This window comes from Malaclemys terrapin, chromosome 1 (assembly GCF_027887155.1).
Source record: "Malaclemys terrapin pileata isolate rMalTer1 chromosome 1, rMalTer1.hap1, whole genome shotgun sequence".
NCBI lineage: Eukaryota > Metazoa > Chordata > Testudines > Emydidae > Malaclemys > Malaclemys terrapin.
In genome coordinates this window covers 4615617-4630768 of record NC_071505.1, presented here as the reverse complement: position 1 = coordinate 4630768, position 15152 = coordinate 4615617, and the positions used below count along the sequence as shown (strand labels likewise).

At 62.4% G+C, this 15152-nt stretch overlaps 1 protein-coding gene across 2 annotated transcripts in view; it reads right to left on the bottom strand.

The window, feature by feature from the left end:
* The window catches only part of FLNC (filamin C), a 52528-nt gene that overhangs the window by 28558 nt on the left and 8818 nt on the right, over positions 1–15152 (bottom strand). For both annotated transcript variants that reach the window (XM_054011645.1, XM_054011733.1), the window contains exons 2-13: positions 13937–14185; positions 11780–11877; positions 10526–10676; positions 10150–10268; positions 9611–9688; positions 7209–7371; positions 6922–7122; positions 5294–5431; positions 4790–4916; positions 4372–4508; positions 3838–4031; positions 3429–3542 (exon numbers count right to left, since the gene is read on the bottom strand). In XM_054011645.1, the coding sequence (XP_053867620.1) occupies positions 3429–3542; positions 3838–4031; positions 4372–4508; positions 4790–4916; positions 5294–5431; positions 6922–7122; positions 7209–7371; positions 9611–9688; positions 10150–10268; positions 10526–10676; positions 11780–11877; positions 13937–14185 (1769 nt within the window). The remainder of the gene's footprint in view (positions 1–3428; positions 3543–3837; positions 4032–4371; positions 4509–4789; positions 4917–5293; positions 5432–6921; positions 7123–7208; positions 7372–9610; positions 9689–10149; positions 10269–10525; positions 10677–11779; positions 11878–13936; positions 14186–15152) is intronic.

Here is a 15152-nt window from a genome sequence, read left to right as displayed (position 1 = left end):
GATAAATAATAAGACAGAAAATATCATATTGCCTCTATGTAAATCCATGTTACGCCCACACCTTGAATACTGTGTGCAGATGTGGTTCCCCCATCTCAAAAAAGATATATTAGAAATGAAAAAGTTACAGAAAATGGCAACAAAAATGATTAGGGGTCTGGAACGGCTTCCATATGAGGAGAGATTAATAAAACTGGGACTTTTCAGCTTGGAAAAGAGACGACTAAGGGGGGAATATGATTGAGGTCTATAAAATGATGACTGGTGTGGAGAAAGTAAAGAAGGAAGTGTTATTTAATCCTTCTCATAAGAGAAGAACTAGGGGTCACCAAATTAAATTAATAGGCAGCAGGTTTAAAACAAGCAAAAGGAAGTATTCCTTAGAATCATAGAATCATAGAATATCAGAGTTGGAAGGGACCTCAAGAGGTCATCTAGTCCAACCCCCTGCTCAAAGCAGGACCAATTCCCAGCTAAATCATCCCAGCCAGGGCTTTGTCAAGCCGGGCCTTAAAAACCTCCAAGGAAGGAGACTCCACCACCTCCCTAGGTAACGCATTCCAGTGTTTCACCACCCTCCTAGTGAAATAGTTTTTCCTGATATCCAACCTGGACCTCCCCCACTGCAACTTGAGACCATTGCTCCTTGTTCTGTCATCTGCCACCACTGAGAACAGCCGAGCTCCATCCTCTTTGGAACCCCCCTTCAGGTAGTTGAAGGCTGCTATCAAATCCCCCCTCATTCTTCTCTTCTGGAGACTAAACAATCCCAGTTCTCTCAGCCTCTCCTCATAAGTCATGTGCTCCAGACCCCTAATCATTTTTGTTGCCCTCCGCTGGACTCTTTCCAATTTTTCCACATCCTTCTTGTAGTGTGGGGACCAAAACTGGACACAGTATTCCAGATGAGGCCTCACCAATGTCGAATAAAGGGGAACGATCACGTTCCTCAATCTGCTGGCAATGCCCCTACTTATACAGCCCAAAATACCGTTAGCCTTCTTGGCAACAAGAGCACACTGTTGACTCATATCCAGCTTCTCGTCCACTGTGACCCCTAGGTCCTTTTCAGCAGAACTGCTACCTAGCCATTCAGTCCCTAGTCTGTAGCAGTGCATGGGATTCTTCCGTCCTAAGTGCAGGACTCTGCACTTGTCCTTGTTGAACCTCATCAGGTTTTTTTCTGCCCAATCCTCTAATTTGTCTAGGTCCCTCTGTATCCGATCCCTACCCTCTAGTGTATCTACCACGCCTCCTAGTTTAGTGTCATCTGCAAACTTGCTGAGAGTGCAGTCCACACCATCCTCCAGATCATTAATAAAGATATTAAACAAAACCGGCCCCAGGACCGACCCTTGGGGCACTCCACTTGAAACCGGCTGCCAACTAGACATGGAGCCATTGATCACTACCCGTTGAGCCCGATGATCTAGCCAGCTTTCTATCCACCTTACAGTCCATTCATCCAGCCCATACTTCTTTAACTTGGTGGCAAGAATACTGTGGGAGACAGTATCAAAAGCTTTGCTAAAGTCAAGGAATAACACATCCACTGCTTTCCCCTCATCCACAGAGCCAGTTATCTCATCATAGAAGGCAATTAGGTTAGTCAGGCACGACTTCCCCTTCGTGAACCCATGCTGACTGTTCCTGATCACTTTCCTCTCCTCTAAATGTTTCATAATTGATTCCTTGAGGACCTGCTCCATGATTTTTCCAGGGACTGAGGTGAGGCTGACTGGCCTGTAGTTCCCCGGATCCTCCTTCTTCCCTTTTTTAAAGATGGGCACTACATTAGCCTTTTTCCAGTCATCTGGGACCTCCCCCGATCGCCATGAGTTTTCAAAAATAATGGCTAATGGCTCTGCAATCTCACCCGCCAACTCCTTTAGCACCCTCGGATGCAGCGCATCCGGCCCCATGGACTTGTGCACGTCCAGTTTTTCTAAATAGTCCCGAACCACTTCTTTCTCCACAGAGGGTTGGCCACCTTCTCCCCATACTGTACTGCCCAGTGCAGCAATCTGGGAGCTGACCTTGTGCGTGAAGACAGAGGCAAAAAAATCATTGAGTACATTAGCTTTTTCCACATCCTCGGTCACTAGGTTGCCTCCCTCATTCAGTAAGGGGCCCACACTTTCCTTGATTTTCTTCTTGTTGCTAACATACCTGAAGAAACCCTTCTTGTTACTCTTAACATCTCTTGCTAACTGCAACTCCAAGTGTGATTTGGCCTTCCTGATTTCACTCCTGCACGCCTGAGCAATATTTTTATACTCCTCCCTGGTCATTTGTCCAATCTTCCACTCCTTATAAGCCTCTTTTTTGCGTTTAAGATCAGCAAGGATTACACTGTTTAGCCAAGCTGGTCGCCTGCCATATTTACTATTCTTTCTACACATCGGGATGGTTTGTTCCTGCAACCTCAATAAGGATTCTTTAAAATACAGCCAGCTCTCCTGGACCCCTTTGCCCTTCATGTTATTCTCCCAGGGGATCCTGCCCATCTGTTCCCTGAGGGAGTCAAAGTCTGCTTTTCTGAAGTCCAGGGTCCGTATTCTGCTGCTCTCCTTTCTTCCTTGTGTCAGGATCCTGAACTCGACCATCTCATGGTCACTGCCTCCCAGGTTCCCATCCACTTTTGCTTCCCCTACTAGTTCTTCCCTGTTTGTGAGCAGCAGGTCAAGAAAAGCTTTGCCCCTAGTTGGTTCCTCCAGCACTTGCACCAGGAAATTGTCCCCTACACTTTCCAAAAATTTCCTGGATTGCCTGTGCACCGCTGTATTGCTCTCCCAGCAGATATCAGGGTGATTAAAGTCTCCCATGAGAACCAGGGCCTGTGATCTAGCAACTTCTGCTAGTTGCCAGAAGAAAGCCTCGTCCACCTCGTTCTTCACACAACGCACAGTCAACCTGTGGAACTCTTCGCCAGAGGATGTTGTGAAGGCCAAGACTATATAACAGTGTTCAAAAAAGAACTAGATAAATTCATGGAGGATAGGTCCATCAACGGTTATTAGCCAGGAGGGGCAGGGATGGTGTCCTTAGCCTGTGTTTGCCAGAAGCTGGGAATGGGCGACAGGGGATGGATCACTTGATGATTCCCTGTTCTGTTCATTCCCTCTGGGGCACCTGGCATTGGCCACTGTCAGCGGACAGGATACGGGGCTGGATCGTTCTTACGTTCATCTAACCCAGTCTCCCAGCCCCCAGCTGCATCAGACCTGACCTTGGGCCCATCTAGCCCGGTCTCCAGCAGTGGCCGATGCCGGCAGTGAAATTCCCACAGTGCGCCCCACGGTGCAGCGCAGCCCACAACGCTTTGGTCCTCAGCAGGGACTGGCCCTTGGGCACTGCCCCAGATGCCCTGCCAGGGCTGGTCCCAACGAGGTGCCCCGCGCTGAGACCCCCGCCGGGGCCCCTCCTACCTGGGCGTAGATCTTGAGCTCGGCTTTCCCTGCTCCCCGTGCGTCGATGGTGAACTCCGCCGGCTTGTCCACGATGCAGCCGGTGGGCTCCAGGCCAGGCCCGAAGGCTTTCACCTGCCACGGGAGAGCGGGAGAACTCAGTCTGGCCAAAGTTTTTTAAAATTCCTTCTGTCCCTGTCTCCTGAGACCCCCCCCTGAGCCGGGTTCCTGGGGGAGGGGACCCCAACACCTGGAATAGCAGGGGGAGAGGGGACAAGCCGGAGTGGGGGAGCAGACAGGCATCAGAAAGGTCCAGCTGCAGATGACGTGTCATAGGCCCCGTACTGCACAGAGCTAATGGAGAGTCTCCTTCAGCTCAAGTGGCAGGGGCAGGGGCTGGGGAGGCCAGGCAGGGCTGGGGAGGCTCTACCTTCTCTGGGAAGTACTCGTTGGTGGCCGGCTTGATGTGTGCGATGAAGGGGCTGTCCTTGATGTCCTCGTCGTCACAGATGACGTGCACGGCGTATTCACCGGGCTCCGTGGGCCAGTAGCGCACGTCGCACGACCCGTCCCCCTTGTCGTCGCACTCGATCTTCGCCTGCGACGGGCCCTCGATGGAGAAGCCTGCGAGGGAGCCGCAGGCCAGCGTCAGCGGCAGGGCCAGGGCTCCCCCCCATGCTGCAGCTGCCCCCCGCAGCCCACGAGTTACTGGGACAATGGCGAACGCTGCCAGGTCCTATCACTTGCTCCCCCGGATCCCTTGCCCCCACTGGGCCCCGCCGCCCGCTCTCCCGAATCCCTCCCTCACCCGGGCCCCGCCGCCCACTCCCCATAGATCCCTCCCTCCCCCCGGGGCCCCGCCGTCCACACCCTTCAGATCCCTCCCTGCCCTGAGCCGCTCGCTCCCCATAGATCCCTCCCTCAGATCCCTCCCTCCCCCCAGGCCCCCTGCCTGCTCTCTTACCCAGTGTCCCCACTTCGGTGCCAATTGCCTCCACCACGAAGTCGGCTGATTTGCCCACCATGCCAGTCTCCAGGCCCGGGCCCCAGGCCCTGACTTTCTGGGTGCCAGGCTCCGGCGCCACCTGCACTTCGAAGGGACTGCGAAGGAGACAGGGGGTCAGAGCCAGGGGACCCCGGGCGGCCAGGCTGCTGCTCTGTGACCGTGACACCACTAGTGTAACGAGCGTGCCAGGGCTCAGGCCACTCCCTGGCTCCAGAGCACAGAACGACCCTGGGCAGGTGGTGCCACCAGGGCGCTCCGAGCTCCTCCTCCCGCTTCACACGCGCGTGCAAGACTCCGGCACTAGTGCAGACAGGGCTCCAGTCTTGGCCCCAGCCCCAAGCGCCAGGCCGACAAGGGGCGTGGGCCGGTCCCTTACCTGCGGGGGATGCTGTAGCCACCCCAGGAGATGGCCACCACGTATTTGCCAGGCACCACGGGGTAGTAGTCACATTCGTACACCCCCTCGCCAACCTCCCGCACCTTCACCGGCTCCTCCGTGCCTTCTGCAGAGAGAGGGGCAAGGTGGTGAGAGCCGAGCCAGGCCGGGGAGCTCCCTGCCCTACCTGGGTAGCACTTGCAGCAGTACTCCTGCCCGTTGCCAGCCGCCTGCATGGCAGAACCCGGCGCCTTCCGCTCCAGAGTGACATGCTCTGTCCAGCAGGGGGCAGCAGTGACACCCACACACCACCACCACCTCGCTCTCCCTACTGGGCCCGTGACTCAGTTTCCCCAGTGCGCTGGCCCGGGTACTGCTCTGCTTCAGCCGAGGACAGGCTGACAGAGAGAGATGGGTCTTTCCCGTGACACTCCAGGGCACTGGCCCTCTCCTCCCGCCTCCCGGCTGGGCCCCACACAGCTCCCCCTCCTGCCCGGCACTCACTCGGCCCCTTGACCACGACCTTCAGCTTCCCACTGCCCGCGCCCTTGGTGTAGACCTTGAAATCGGCCACCTCCTTGACCCGCACGCCCTTGGGCTGGAGGCCCCGGCCCGTGGCCCGGCAGGCGTTGGGGCTGCAGGCTGTGGGGACAGAGAAGAGAGCGCTTAGTGGGGAGGTGCCCCTGGCTGCCACCCTCCTGCCCCTCACCCAGGCCGCCCGGCTGGCTTGCTGGCCTGGGACTGCGCGGCGTGTGCGGTGGGCCAGCACCCGGCCGTGTCACCCGGGAGCTCTCACAGCCTGGGCGGCCTAGACCCCACGCAGCCAGGGCACCCGGGGGTCTGTGCGCAGGCCGGGCAGCCCATGGGCCCAGAGCAGGGGCTGGAGGAGGATTAAAGTGACCCTCCCTCCAGCCTGCAAAAGGAGAAGGGGCTGTCTCACTGGGGGGCAGATGGACCCAGACCGGCCCAGCCTGGGGGGAATAGGGGCACCAAGCTGGGGGAAGGAATGGGGGGGCAGGGCTAGCCGCAATGAGGGGCACTGAGCAATGGGAGAGGTGGCTGCTCCCAGCAGGCAGCAAGGGCGTCCTAACCCCGGCTTGCCCTGTGCCTCAGTTTACCCATCTGACAAATGGAGCCCCCCACCCCACCCCCGGCAGGCTAAGGAATATCTGGGGCTGTTATATGTAGAGCACTGGGGACAGGGGGGCGCAGCGCAGGGCCCGGGCTAGGGGGATCTAGTGGGCCCGCCCCGCTTACCCCAGCCTGGCAGCGCCGTTCCCCCTGCTCCTGCCAGTGTCCCAGAGACCCCCCCAGCTTCCTGCCCTCCTCCTGGGGAGGCGCTGGGCCCCACAACCCCTGCTGCGCGGGCATCCGACCAGCCACGAGCTGTTGGACCCTCCTGGCCCACGGGGCTGGAGCTGGGCTGCCCAGGACCTGGGGGGCACCATCGGGGGCCTGACTCCCCACCCCCCCGGGCAGGGTGGAGTGTGAATGGGGCGGGGGAAGCTGTGTCAGGGCGGCCGGGCAGCTGGAGGAAGCCGCGGTGAGTCAGGGATTCCTGTTTGCGCCGTGGGGCTGGGGCTGGCGGGATGGGGAGGTCGCTCGGGGCTTCCGGGTCACAGAGCAGCCCTGGGCGCTGCGGAGGAGGGACAGGTGCCTCCTGCCGGCCGGGGGGGTCAGCACTGCCACGGGGTGGGGGGGGGTGGGGGGAGGGAGGTGAAGAGCCCCCCTCCCCCGAGGCTGCAGCACAGGGGGCAGAGGCTGTGCGGAGCACCCAGCAGGGGCAGAGGCTGCCCTACCACCCCGCTCTCTGAGCGGGATCCCCTCCGTGCCCCGGCCCCAGCCCCACCGGCTGGTCGGGGAGGGGTCAGCCAGCGCCCCCCGGCAGGCTGTAGGGTTGGCACGGAGGGCGGGCACCAGCCAGGGGGGTGTGGGATGGGCTGGGGGCTGGCATGGAGGCCAGCACTGGCCAGGTGTCATGGGGGGGCTGCAGGGCTGGCACAAAGGGTGGGCACTGTGGGAGGGGGTATGGGGCTGGCACAGAGGGTGGGCACCAGCCAGGGGGCGTGGGGTGGGCTGCTGGGCTTGCACAGAGAGTGGGCGCCAACCAGGGGCACAGGGTGGGCTCTCACCTTCGGAGACGTTGACGGCAAAGGGGCTCCGGGGGATCTGGGTGCCAGCGAAGGTGACGCAGATGGTGTGGGGTCCCTCCAGCACAGGCCGGTAGGTACAGCGGAAGGTGCTGTCGCCTTTGTCCTCCAGCACCACCTCCACGGTGTCACGCCGGCCCTGCGGGTCCACGATGACCACGCCCACGTCGCCCGTGCCCGCGCCTGGCACAGACAGGCAGTGTGAGCGCCAGCCCCCAGCAGGGCTCCCCTGCCCCGCCCAGGCCCTGTCCTCCGCCCCGCGCCCCTACCTGCGGTGTAGATGTCGAAGTAGGTGGGCTTGTTGGCCACGTTGCCCACGGGCTCCAGGCCGGGCCCCCGCGCCGTCACTTTGTTGGCATCACCCAGCGCCATGCCCACGTGGACGTCGAAGGGGCTCTTGTCGATGTTCTGCCCGGCAAACAGCACCGTGACCTGGGCCGAGAGAGCGCTGGGTGAATTCCCGCCCGGGCCCTGGGGAGCGGGCGAGGGCCGGCCGTGGCCAGGGGGGCACTGGGGCGGGGGCACAGCCCCCTGACCAGGAGGGGGCTGGGCTGCTGTTTGCATAGGGCCTGTGATCCTGCCAGAGCACTTCTGAATGCAGCCACCTCGGGGAGGGGGGGGGGAAAACACAGCAGCGAGGGCAGAACCCCCCCATCAAGCAACCGAACAGCCCCCTGTGACATTATTGACATAACCTGTGACCGTGTAGATCATTGTTGCAACCACTGTTATGTATCTGCAGCAAATATTGTACCAAGGTTGTCGTGTGAGGTGTCTATGGAAAGGTTATGATTTGCTGGCTATGATTACGCGGTCTGTATGTGTGTATTGTTTTTGTGGTTGAATTGGCTAGGTACTTGTATCTCAATGCCATTTGATTCTAAGCAGCTCCGAGCTCTGGTCAAGTGAAAACATTCTCTAAGCATTTGGTCAGCTCCTTGAGAAAGGAATTTGCAAGTTAAGTGCCCTATCAAGAAACACTTAACTGACAATGGCCCTTGGGAGATGCCAATCCACATCGGAGCTTTCCTGGGAACGTTCAAACTAAGGTCAGGCTTGACAAAGCCCTGGCTGGGATGATTTAGTTGGGGATTGGTCCTGCTCTGAGCAGGGGGTTGGACTAGATACCTCCTGAGGTCCCTTCCCACCCTGATATTCTATGAACATGTCAACAATGGCGAGGCCTGTAAAGAACTGAGTCATGCATGGACATGTGACTTGCCCATGTGACTCCAAGCTCCATCTTGCTGCTGTGAATTCTACAGGAAGGAAAAGCGGGGTCCTTCCACCTGGAAGAGACTATAAAAGGCTGATGCCTCATCTCCTTTGGTCTTCAATCCTGCTGCTTGCCTCTGGAGGGATTGTGCTACAAACTGAAGCTCTGAACAAAGGACTGAGGACCCATCCCAGCTGGGGATGTTCCAGAGACTTGATTTGAACCTGCAGTTTATTCCATCACTGCTACAAGCCTGAACCAAGAACTTTGCCATTACTGGATGGAATTGATTCCATTTAACCAGTTCTAGCTCTCATCTCTATCTTTTTCCTTTTATGAATAAACCTTTAGATTTTACATTCTAAAGGATTGGCAACAGTGTGATTTGTGGGTAAAATCTGACTTGTATATTGACTAGGGTTACCATATCTAATAAATAAAAAAAGAGGACCCTCCACGGGCCCTGGCCCCGCCCATTTCCCCACCCCTAGCCCCGCCCCAACTCCGCCCCTTCCCCACCCTAACTCCGTCCCCTCCTCCCTCCCACTCCCAGCCACGGGGAAAGGGCTGCCCCAGCCCTACCGGCTTCACGGTTTGCCGGGCAGCCCCCAGACCCTGCGCCCCCGGCTGGCGCTTCCCCAGCGCAGCTGGAGCCCGGGAGGGGAAGCGCCCAGCCGGGGGCGCAGGGTCTGGAGGCTGCCCGGCAAACCGTGAAGCTGGTAGCGCTTGGGCTTTGGGCAGCCCCCTTGCCTCCGGACCCTGCGCCCCCAGCCGGGCACTTCCCCGCCCGGGCTCCGGCGGCGCAGGGTCCGGAGGCAAGGGGCCTGCCCGAAGCCGGTAGTGCTCGGGCAGCCCGGCTCTTAAACAGAGCCGAAGAGTCAGGGGAGGAGCAGAGCCGCCATTTTCCCGGACATGTTCGGCTTTTTGGCAATTTCCCCCGGACGGGGGTTTGACTGCCGAAAAGCCGGACATGTCCGGGAAAAAGAGGACGTATGGTAACCCTAATATTGACCTGAGTCAGGGCCTTGGTCCTTTGGGATCAGGAGAACCTTTTTTCTTTTACTGGGATGTTGGTTTTCATAACCATTTGTCCCCATAAGGAGCGGTGCCGGTGGTGATCCTGGGAAACTGCAGTGTCTGAGGGAATTGTTTGTGTGACTTGTGGTTAGCCAGTGGGGTGAGACCGAAGTCCTCGATGTTTGGCTGGTTTGGTGTGCAAAGGACCCCGAGCCTGGGGCTGTGACTGTCCTGAGCAATTTGTCCTGAATTGATACTCTCAGTGGTGTCTCGCCAGAGGCAGCATCGTTACACCCCCCGGAACATGGGGAGCCCCCCAACCCTCACACAGCAGCTGTGTGGCCCTGAGCAGAGGGGCCAACTGGGCCCAGCCAGCGGTACCAGCCCTCCATCCTCCCCCAGCACCCCCAGGGGGCTCTGGCCGGGCGGGCAGCTCACCTTGTGCAGCCCGGCCACCTTGGGCACATAGGTCACCGAGTACGTCCGCTTCTTGTCGTTGTTGGCGACCACCTTGGCCTGCGGAGGAAGGCCCCGGAGGTGAGGCTGGGGCAGAGGCTGCGCCGGGGGCCGCAAGGGCACCTGGGGACTGTACCCCAGCGCCCCACCCACTGGGGGGGCCCCGGCCGTGCCCAGCTCCGCCCTGGGGCAATGCACTCACATGGCGCCCACCAGAGAGATGAGGAGATGGAAGCAGCGAGGTACAGGGCGTCGTTGAGAGTCATACGGGGAATCAGGGTCAGAGCCGGGGATAGAACCCAGGAGTCCTGGCTCCCAGCCCCCTGCTCTACCCACAAGGCCCCACTCCCCTCCCAGAGCCGGGGATAGAACCCAGGAGTCCTGGCTCCCAGCCCCCTGCTCTATCCACTAGACCCTGCTGCTCAGAGCTCCTGCTCTCTGTGCCCTGGCCCCACCAGAGGGCAGGGGGATCCCTGGGCAGGGGGTGCAGGAGCGGCAGGCCGACCCCCAGGAGCCCCTACCTCCTCGGTGTGTCCCTCGGGGTCCTCGATGTAGACCAGCACCTCGCCCAGCCCCGCCTCCAGGGTCTCCACCGTGAACTGGGCCGGCTTCAGCACCGTGTTCCCCTGGGGCTCGATCCCTGCGGCACCGGGACAGGGGGCTCAAGGGGGGCACCAGCTGGGGCTGCTCCCCCATAGCCCTGCCCTGAGTGCTTCTACCCCCTCCCCCCGTGTCCCCCATTCCTGCCCCTTCCCCTCCCCCGTTCCTGTCCCCTCCCCTCCCTGCAGCCCTGGCTCCCAGGAGCCCCTCCCACGTGGGGCAGGGTGTGGAGGCAGAGACCCCTGCCTCAGGTCCCCCCCAGGCTGGTCCCTGCGGCAGGTGGGGGTGGGGCCCTACCGGGGCCGTAGGCGATGGCCTTCTTGGGGTTCAGCTGCTTGGAGCGCAGGGGGGCCCCAGGCTTCAGCTTGGCTTTGGGGAACTGGGACAGGTAGGTCATGACTGAGTGTTCGTCCACGTCGGGGTCCACAATCTCCTCCGGGGCGATCACCTGGGGGGAGGGAGCGGGGCCTGTGCTCAGGGCATGCCTCTGAGAGCCCCCCAGCCCCACCAAGAGTGCCCTGCCCCCGAGAGCCAGCCCCCCGCCCCACCAAAAGCGCCCCGCCCCCGAGAGCCAACCCCCAGCACCACTGAGAGCCCCCCACTCTGACGCAGCCCTGCCCCGAGAGCTGACCCCCAGAGCCCCCCAGCCCCACCGAGAGCCCCCTGCCCGACGCGCCCCCGAGAGCCGACCCCCAGAGCCCCCAGCCCCACTGAGAGTCCCCCACCCTGACGCGCCTCACCAAGAGCGCTCCGTCCCCGAGAGCCGACCCCCAGCCCCACCGAGAAGTCCCCCACCCTGACGCAGCCCTGACCCCGAGAGCCGACCCCCACAGCCCCCAGCCCCACCGAGAGCCCCCAACCCTGACGCAGCCCTGACCCCCAGAGCCCCCCAGCCCCACCGACACCCCCCCCATCCTGACGCAGCCCTGCCCCGACAGCTGACCCCCAGCCTCCTAAGAGCCCCCAGCCCCAATGTGCTGCTCCCCAGGGCTTCCCTGACCCCAGCCCTGACTTGGGGGGGGCCGAGGGGGCAGAACTGGGTTCCGAGCAGCTGACCGGCATGCTGAGTGGGAGCTGCCAACCCCTTCACCCCGAGGTGCCAGTGCAACTCCCACCCCCCAGCTGCATTCCCCAGCGCCGGGGACAGGCCCTGTCTGTGCCCCAAACAAGGCTGGGGTGACACCCAGAACCGCCCAGCCCCAGGGGCAGCTCTCCCATGTGTACCCCGAGACTGGTTCCCGGGGTGCTGGCTTGGGGAGCTGTGCCCATGCCTGGTTTCCCCGCCGGCCCCCAGCCCAGAGAACAGCCCTGGAGTGCCCAGGGGTGCCCCCCTGTCTGGCCCCCACATGAGGAGTGTGCCCCAGCCCAGAGAATGACCCAGGGGTGCCCCCCTGTCTGGCCCCCGCACAGGGCGGGGGGTGCCCCAACCCACAGAATGACCCAGGGGTGCCCCCCTGTCTGGCCCCCGCACAGGGCGGGGGGTGCCCCAACCCACAGAATGACCCTGGGGTGCCCCCCTGTCTGGCCCCCGCATGGCAGGGGGTCCCGTACCTGGGGTACGCCCAGCCAGTCGTCCGCCTGCTGCATGGCTTCCCGGGCATTCTCCACGGGCTGGTTGGGGTCCCAGGTCTCCCAGTCGGGACACAGGCCTGTGGGGACGGAGCGGGGGGGACGGCGTCAGACCGGTGGGCGGGGCGGGCATGGCCTTGGCAGAGAGAGACGTCTCTCCAGGAGCCCTGCTGATAATGGGGCATTGTGGGCTTCCCTGGCACTGAGCCAGCTCCGGGCTGGGGGCTCCTGGATCCTCGCTGGGGTCCCCACGGGCATGGGAGCCCCCACTCTTGGGGTGGGGGGAGAGACAAACCAGAGCCAGATTCCTGTGGCCCCCCAACTGCACTTAGGACGGCTCCTTCCTCGCTCCTGTTCAGCCTAGAGCTGCCCATGGAGTGAGCCTAGTGGGTAGAGCCAGGCCTGGCCCTGGGTGTGCCTCAGTTTCCCCATCTGCGCCATACAGCAGCGGTGGGGGCGGGTGTATTGGCCCAGCCAGGCTGGGAACCTGTCAGGCAGCGAGAGCTGGCGAAGGGCAGAGAACCGGCCCGGTCCAAATAGGCTCAGAGCCACGTGCCTCTCTGAGAGCCGCCTTCCATGTGGTGCTGCGCTCCCCCCCAGCCCGCCCAGCGGCCCCCGACGTGCCTGGCTAAGCCCAGCCGCTGCCGGGCACCACGCCCCCAGCGCTGAAATGCAGCCCCCTCTGGGGTGGGACACAGCAGCTGTCTGCCAGCGCAGGGCAGCCGGGCAGGATGTAAAGGGAAGATAGGGGGCCCACAAGCCATGTGCGCGGGGGGACGGGGAGCCAGGAGACCCCCTGGCTGTGGGGAAGGAAGGGGAGCTGGGGGCCCCCAAGCTGTGTGTGTGTGTGGGGGGGGTGACAGAAGCTGGGGGACCTCCAAGCCATGTGCATGAGAGGGATGGGGAGATAGGGGTCCCCAAGTCACATGCGTGTGGGGGATGGGGAGCTGGGGACCCCCCCCAAGGCGTGTGCACGGGGGGGAGGGGATCTGGGGGAACCCCAAGGTGCATGCGTGGGGGGATGGGGAGCTGGGGGACCCCCAAAGCGTGTGCGGACAGGCAGTGGAGCCAGGCGGCAGGATGAGGGGCTTTTAGGCATCCCGGGGCGCAGCAGGGGGTGACGCTGGGGGATCCGGCCGGGCACAGCCCAGGGCTCTGCGCCGGGACACCGGCTTCCCGGGGGAAGCTGAGAGGGGGGCGGGGATGGGGGGGGGGGCGGCCGGAAGGGCACTATCACTCCTTTGCAGCTGTCTGGGTCTGACGGCCCCATTGTGTGTGGGGGGGGGCGGGGGGGCAGGTGTTTAGGGTGTGTGGATATGGGAGCTGGGTGTCTGTCAGGGAGGAGGGGGGGATGAACAGGGGCTGTACAGGGGGTGGCTGTAGGGGTCTTTGTATAGGTGTGTGTGTGTAGGGGAGTGTACAGCGTGTGGGTATAGAGGGAGGGTGTCTGGGGGTGCACAGAGCAGGTGTGTGTACAGGGCTACAGGGGGTGTTTGGGGGGGCACAGGGAGGTAAAGGGGCATACAAGGGGTGTGCAGGGAGTACAGGGGATATGGAGCATACAAGGCAGATACAGGGATGTACGGGAGGCATGCAGGGGGTGTGTGGGGAGTATAGGAGGGTTATGGGGGTACTGGGCAGGTACAGGGGATACGGGGGGTACAGGACAGGTCTGGGGATATGGGGGGTATGGGGCAGGTATGAGGCAGGTACGGGGGAGTATGGGGGGTGTACGGGAGTACAGGGCAGGTATGGGGGGGTACAGCGCATGTCCAGGGGTTCCAGGGGTGTATGGATGGATATAGGGGGGTCCGGGGCAGGTCTGGGGGTATATGGGTGGATACGGGGGGTCCAGGGCAGGTCTGGGGGGTCCAGGGCAGGTCCGGGGGGTGTATGGGTGGATATAGGGGGGTCCGGGGCAGGTCTGGGGGGTCCAGGGGGTGTATGGGGGTACAGGGCAGATATGGGGGTACAGCACATGTCCAGGGGTTCCAGGGATGTATGGGTGGCTATAGGGGGGTCTGGGGCAGGTCTGGGGGGTCCAGGGGGTGTTTGGGGGTCCAGGGGGTGTATGGGGGTCCAGTGCACGTCCAGGGATGGATACAGGGGGGTCTGGGGCAGGTCCAGGGATCCACTCACCCGGGGCGCAGTTGTCCACCAGGGCGCCCAGGGCTTTGCCGTCCTGCCAGTCCCGGTGGAAGTTGGTGATGGGCAGCTGGGGCACCTTGTTCTGGATCCAGCCCAGCAACCGCTGCTTCGGCGTCTGCTTCTTGGCGTCCTCCTCGTCCTCGTCCTCCCACATGGGCATGGAGATGGAGTAGTGCAGGATCAGTGTCCAGATCAACCCCAGGATTAGCTTCAGGTTCCCGTCCACGATGGCTTTACTGTCTGTGGGGACAGGGGGGGGTCAGGCGGGGGCGCCGGCTGCCCCTTTTGGGGGGTCTCACGGGTATCAGCTGCCCCCCGTGGGCACTGGGCTGGGAGCGCCAGGGGCACGGCTGGCAGGTGCAAAGCAGCCCCCCCGGTGCCCCTCACTCCCGACCCCCAGCCCCCTGCTGTCCCATCCTGCCCCCCCTCCTGGGGGAGAGCCAGAGGCAACTTGCTCAGGGCGGGGGCAGGAGGAAAGACCCCCATAGCCAGTACCCCCCCCACCCCAACCGGATCCTCAAACTGGGCAGCTGGGCCCCCCCACCCCCAGCCCATGACTCTCCAGAGGGGGTGCATGGGGTGCTGTGTGCCCCTCCCCCCACCCCGTGCTCTGGCAGCGTGCCAGGCCTGGGCCCAGGGAACAATGCGCCCGCCCGCCCCTTCCTGCTCCTCACTCTTTCCATAAACACTGGCCGGGCGGAGCCGCAGGGGCCAGGCCGAGAGCAGAGCTGGGGGGGGGGGGGGGGGGGGGCTAACAATGGACCCCCCCAGGCTTTAGACTCAGCAGGGACAGGGGGTGCCCCGGGGCAGGGGGGCGCAGTGCAGGATGAGCACTGAATGCCTCCAATCCAGCCTGCTCCCCTCCCTCACCCCACTGCAGCTCCTCTCCCCTCCCTCTGCGCCTCTGGTCTCTGCCCTGGGCCGCCCCCCCTGCCAGGCATCCTGCTAAGCCCACGCTGCGGGAGACTCCCCGCCAGCGCGGAGCGCTACGGAGCTTCTGACACAAGGCCGCCCGGTCCCGCTCCCAGCCAGCAGGGGGCAGCGCTCCTCCGGGCAGCACTGCCTCACTGCCTGTGGGGATGGGAACGCCGGCGCGGCTTGCTTCACACACCCAGCAGGCCCTGCGCTTCTGCCCGGCTGAGGGGGCACCTGGGCCCCGGGGGAGATGCCAATGCTGGAGGAAGCGGCATTTCTTGGTGGGCCCATT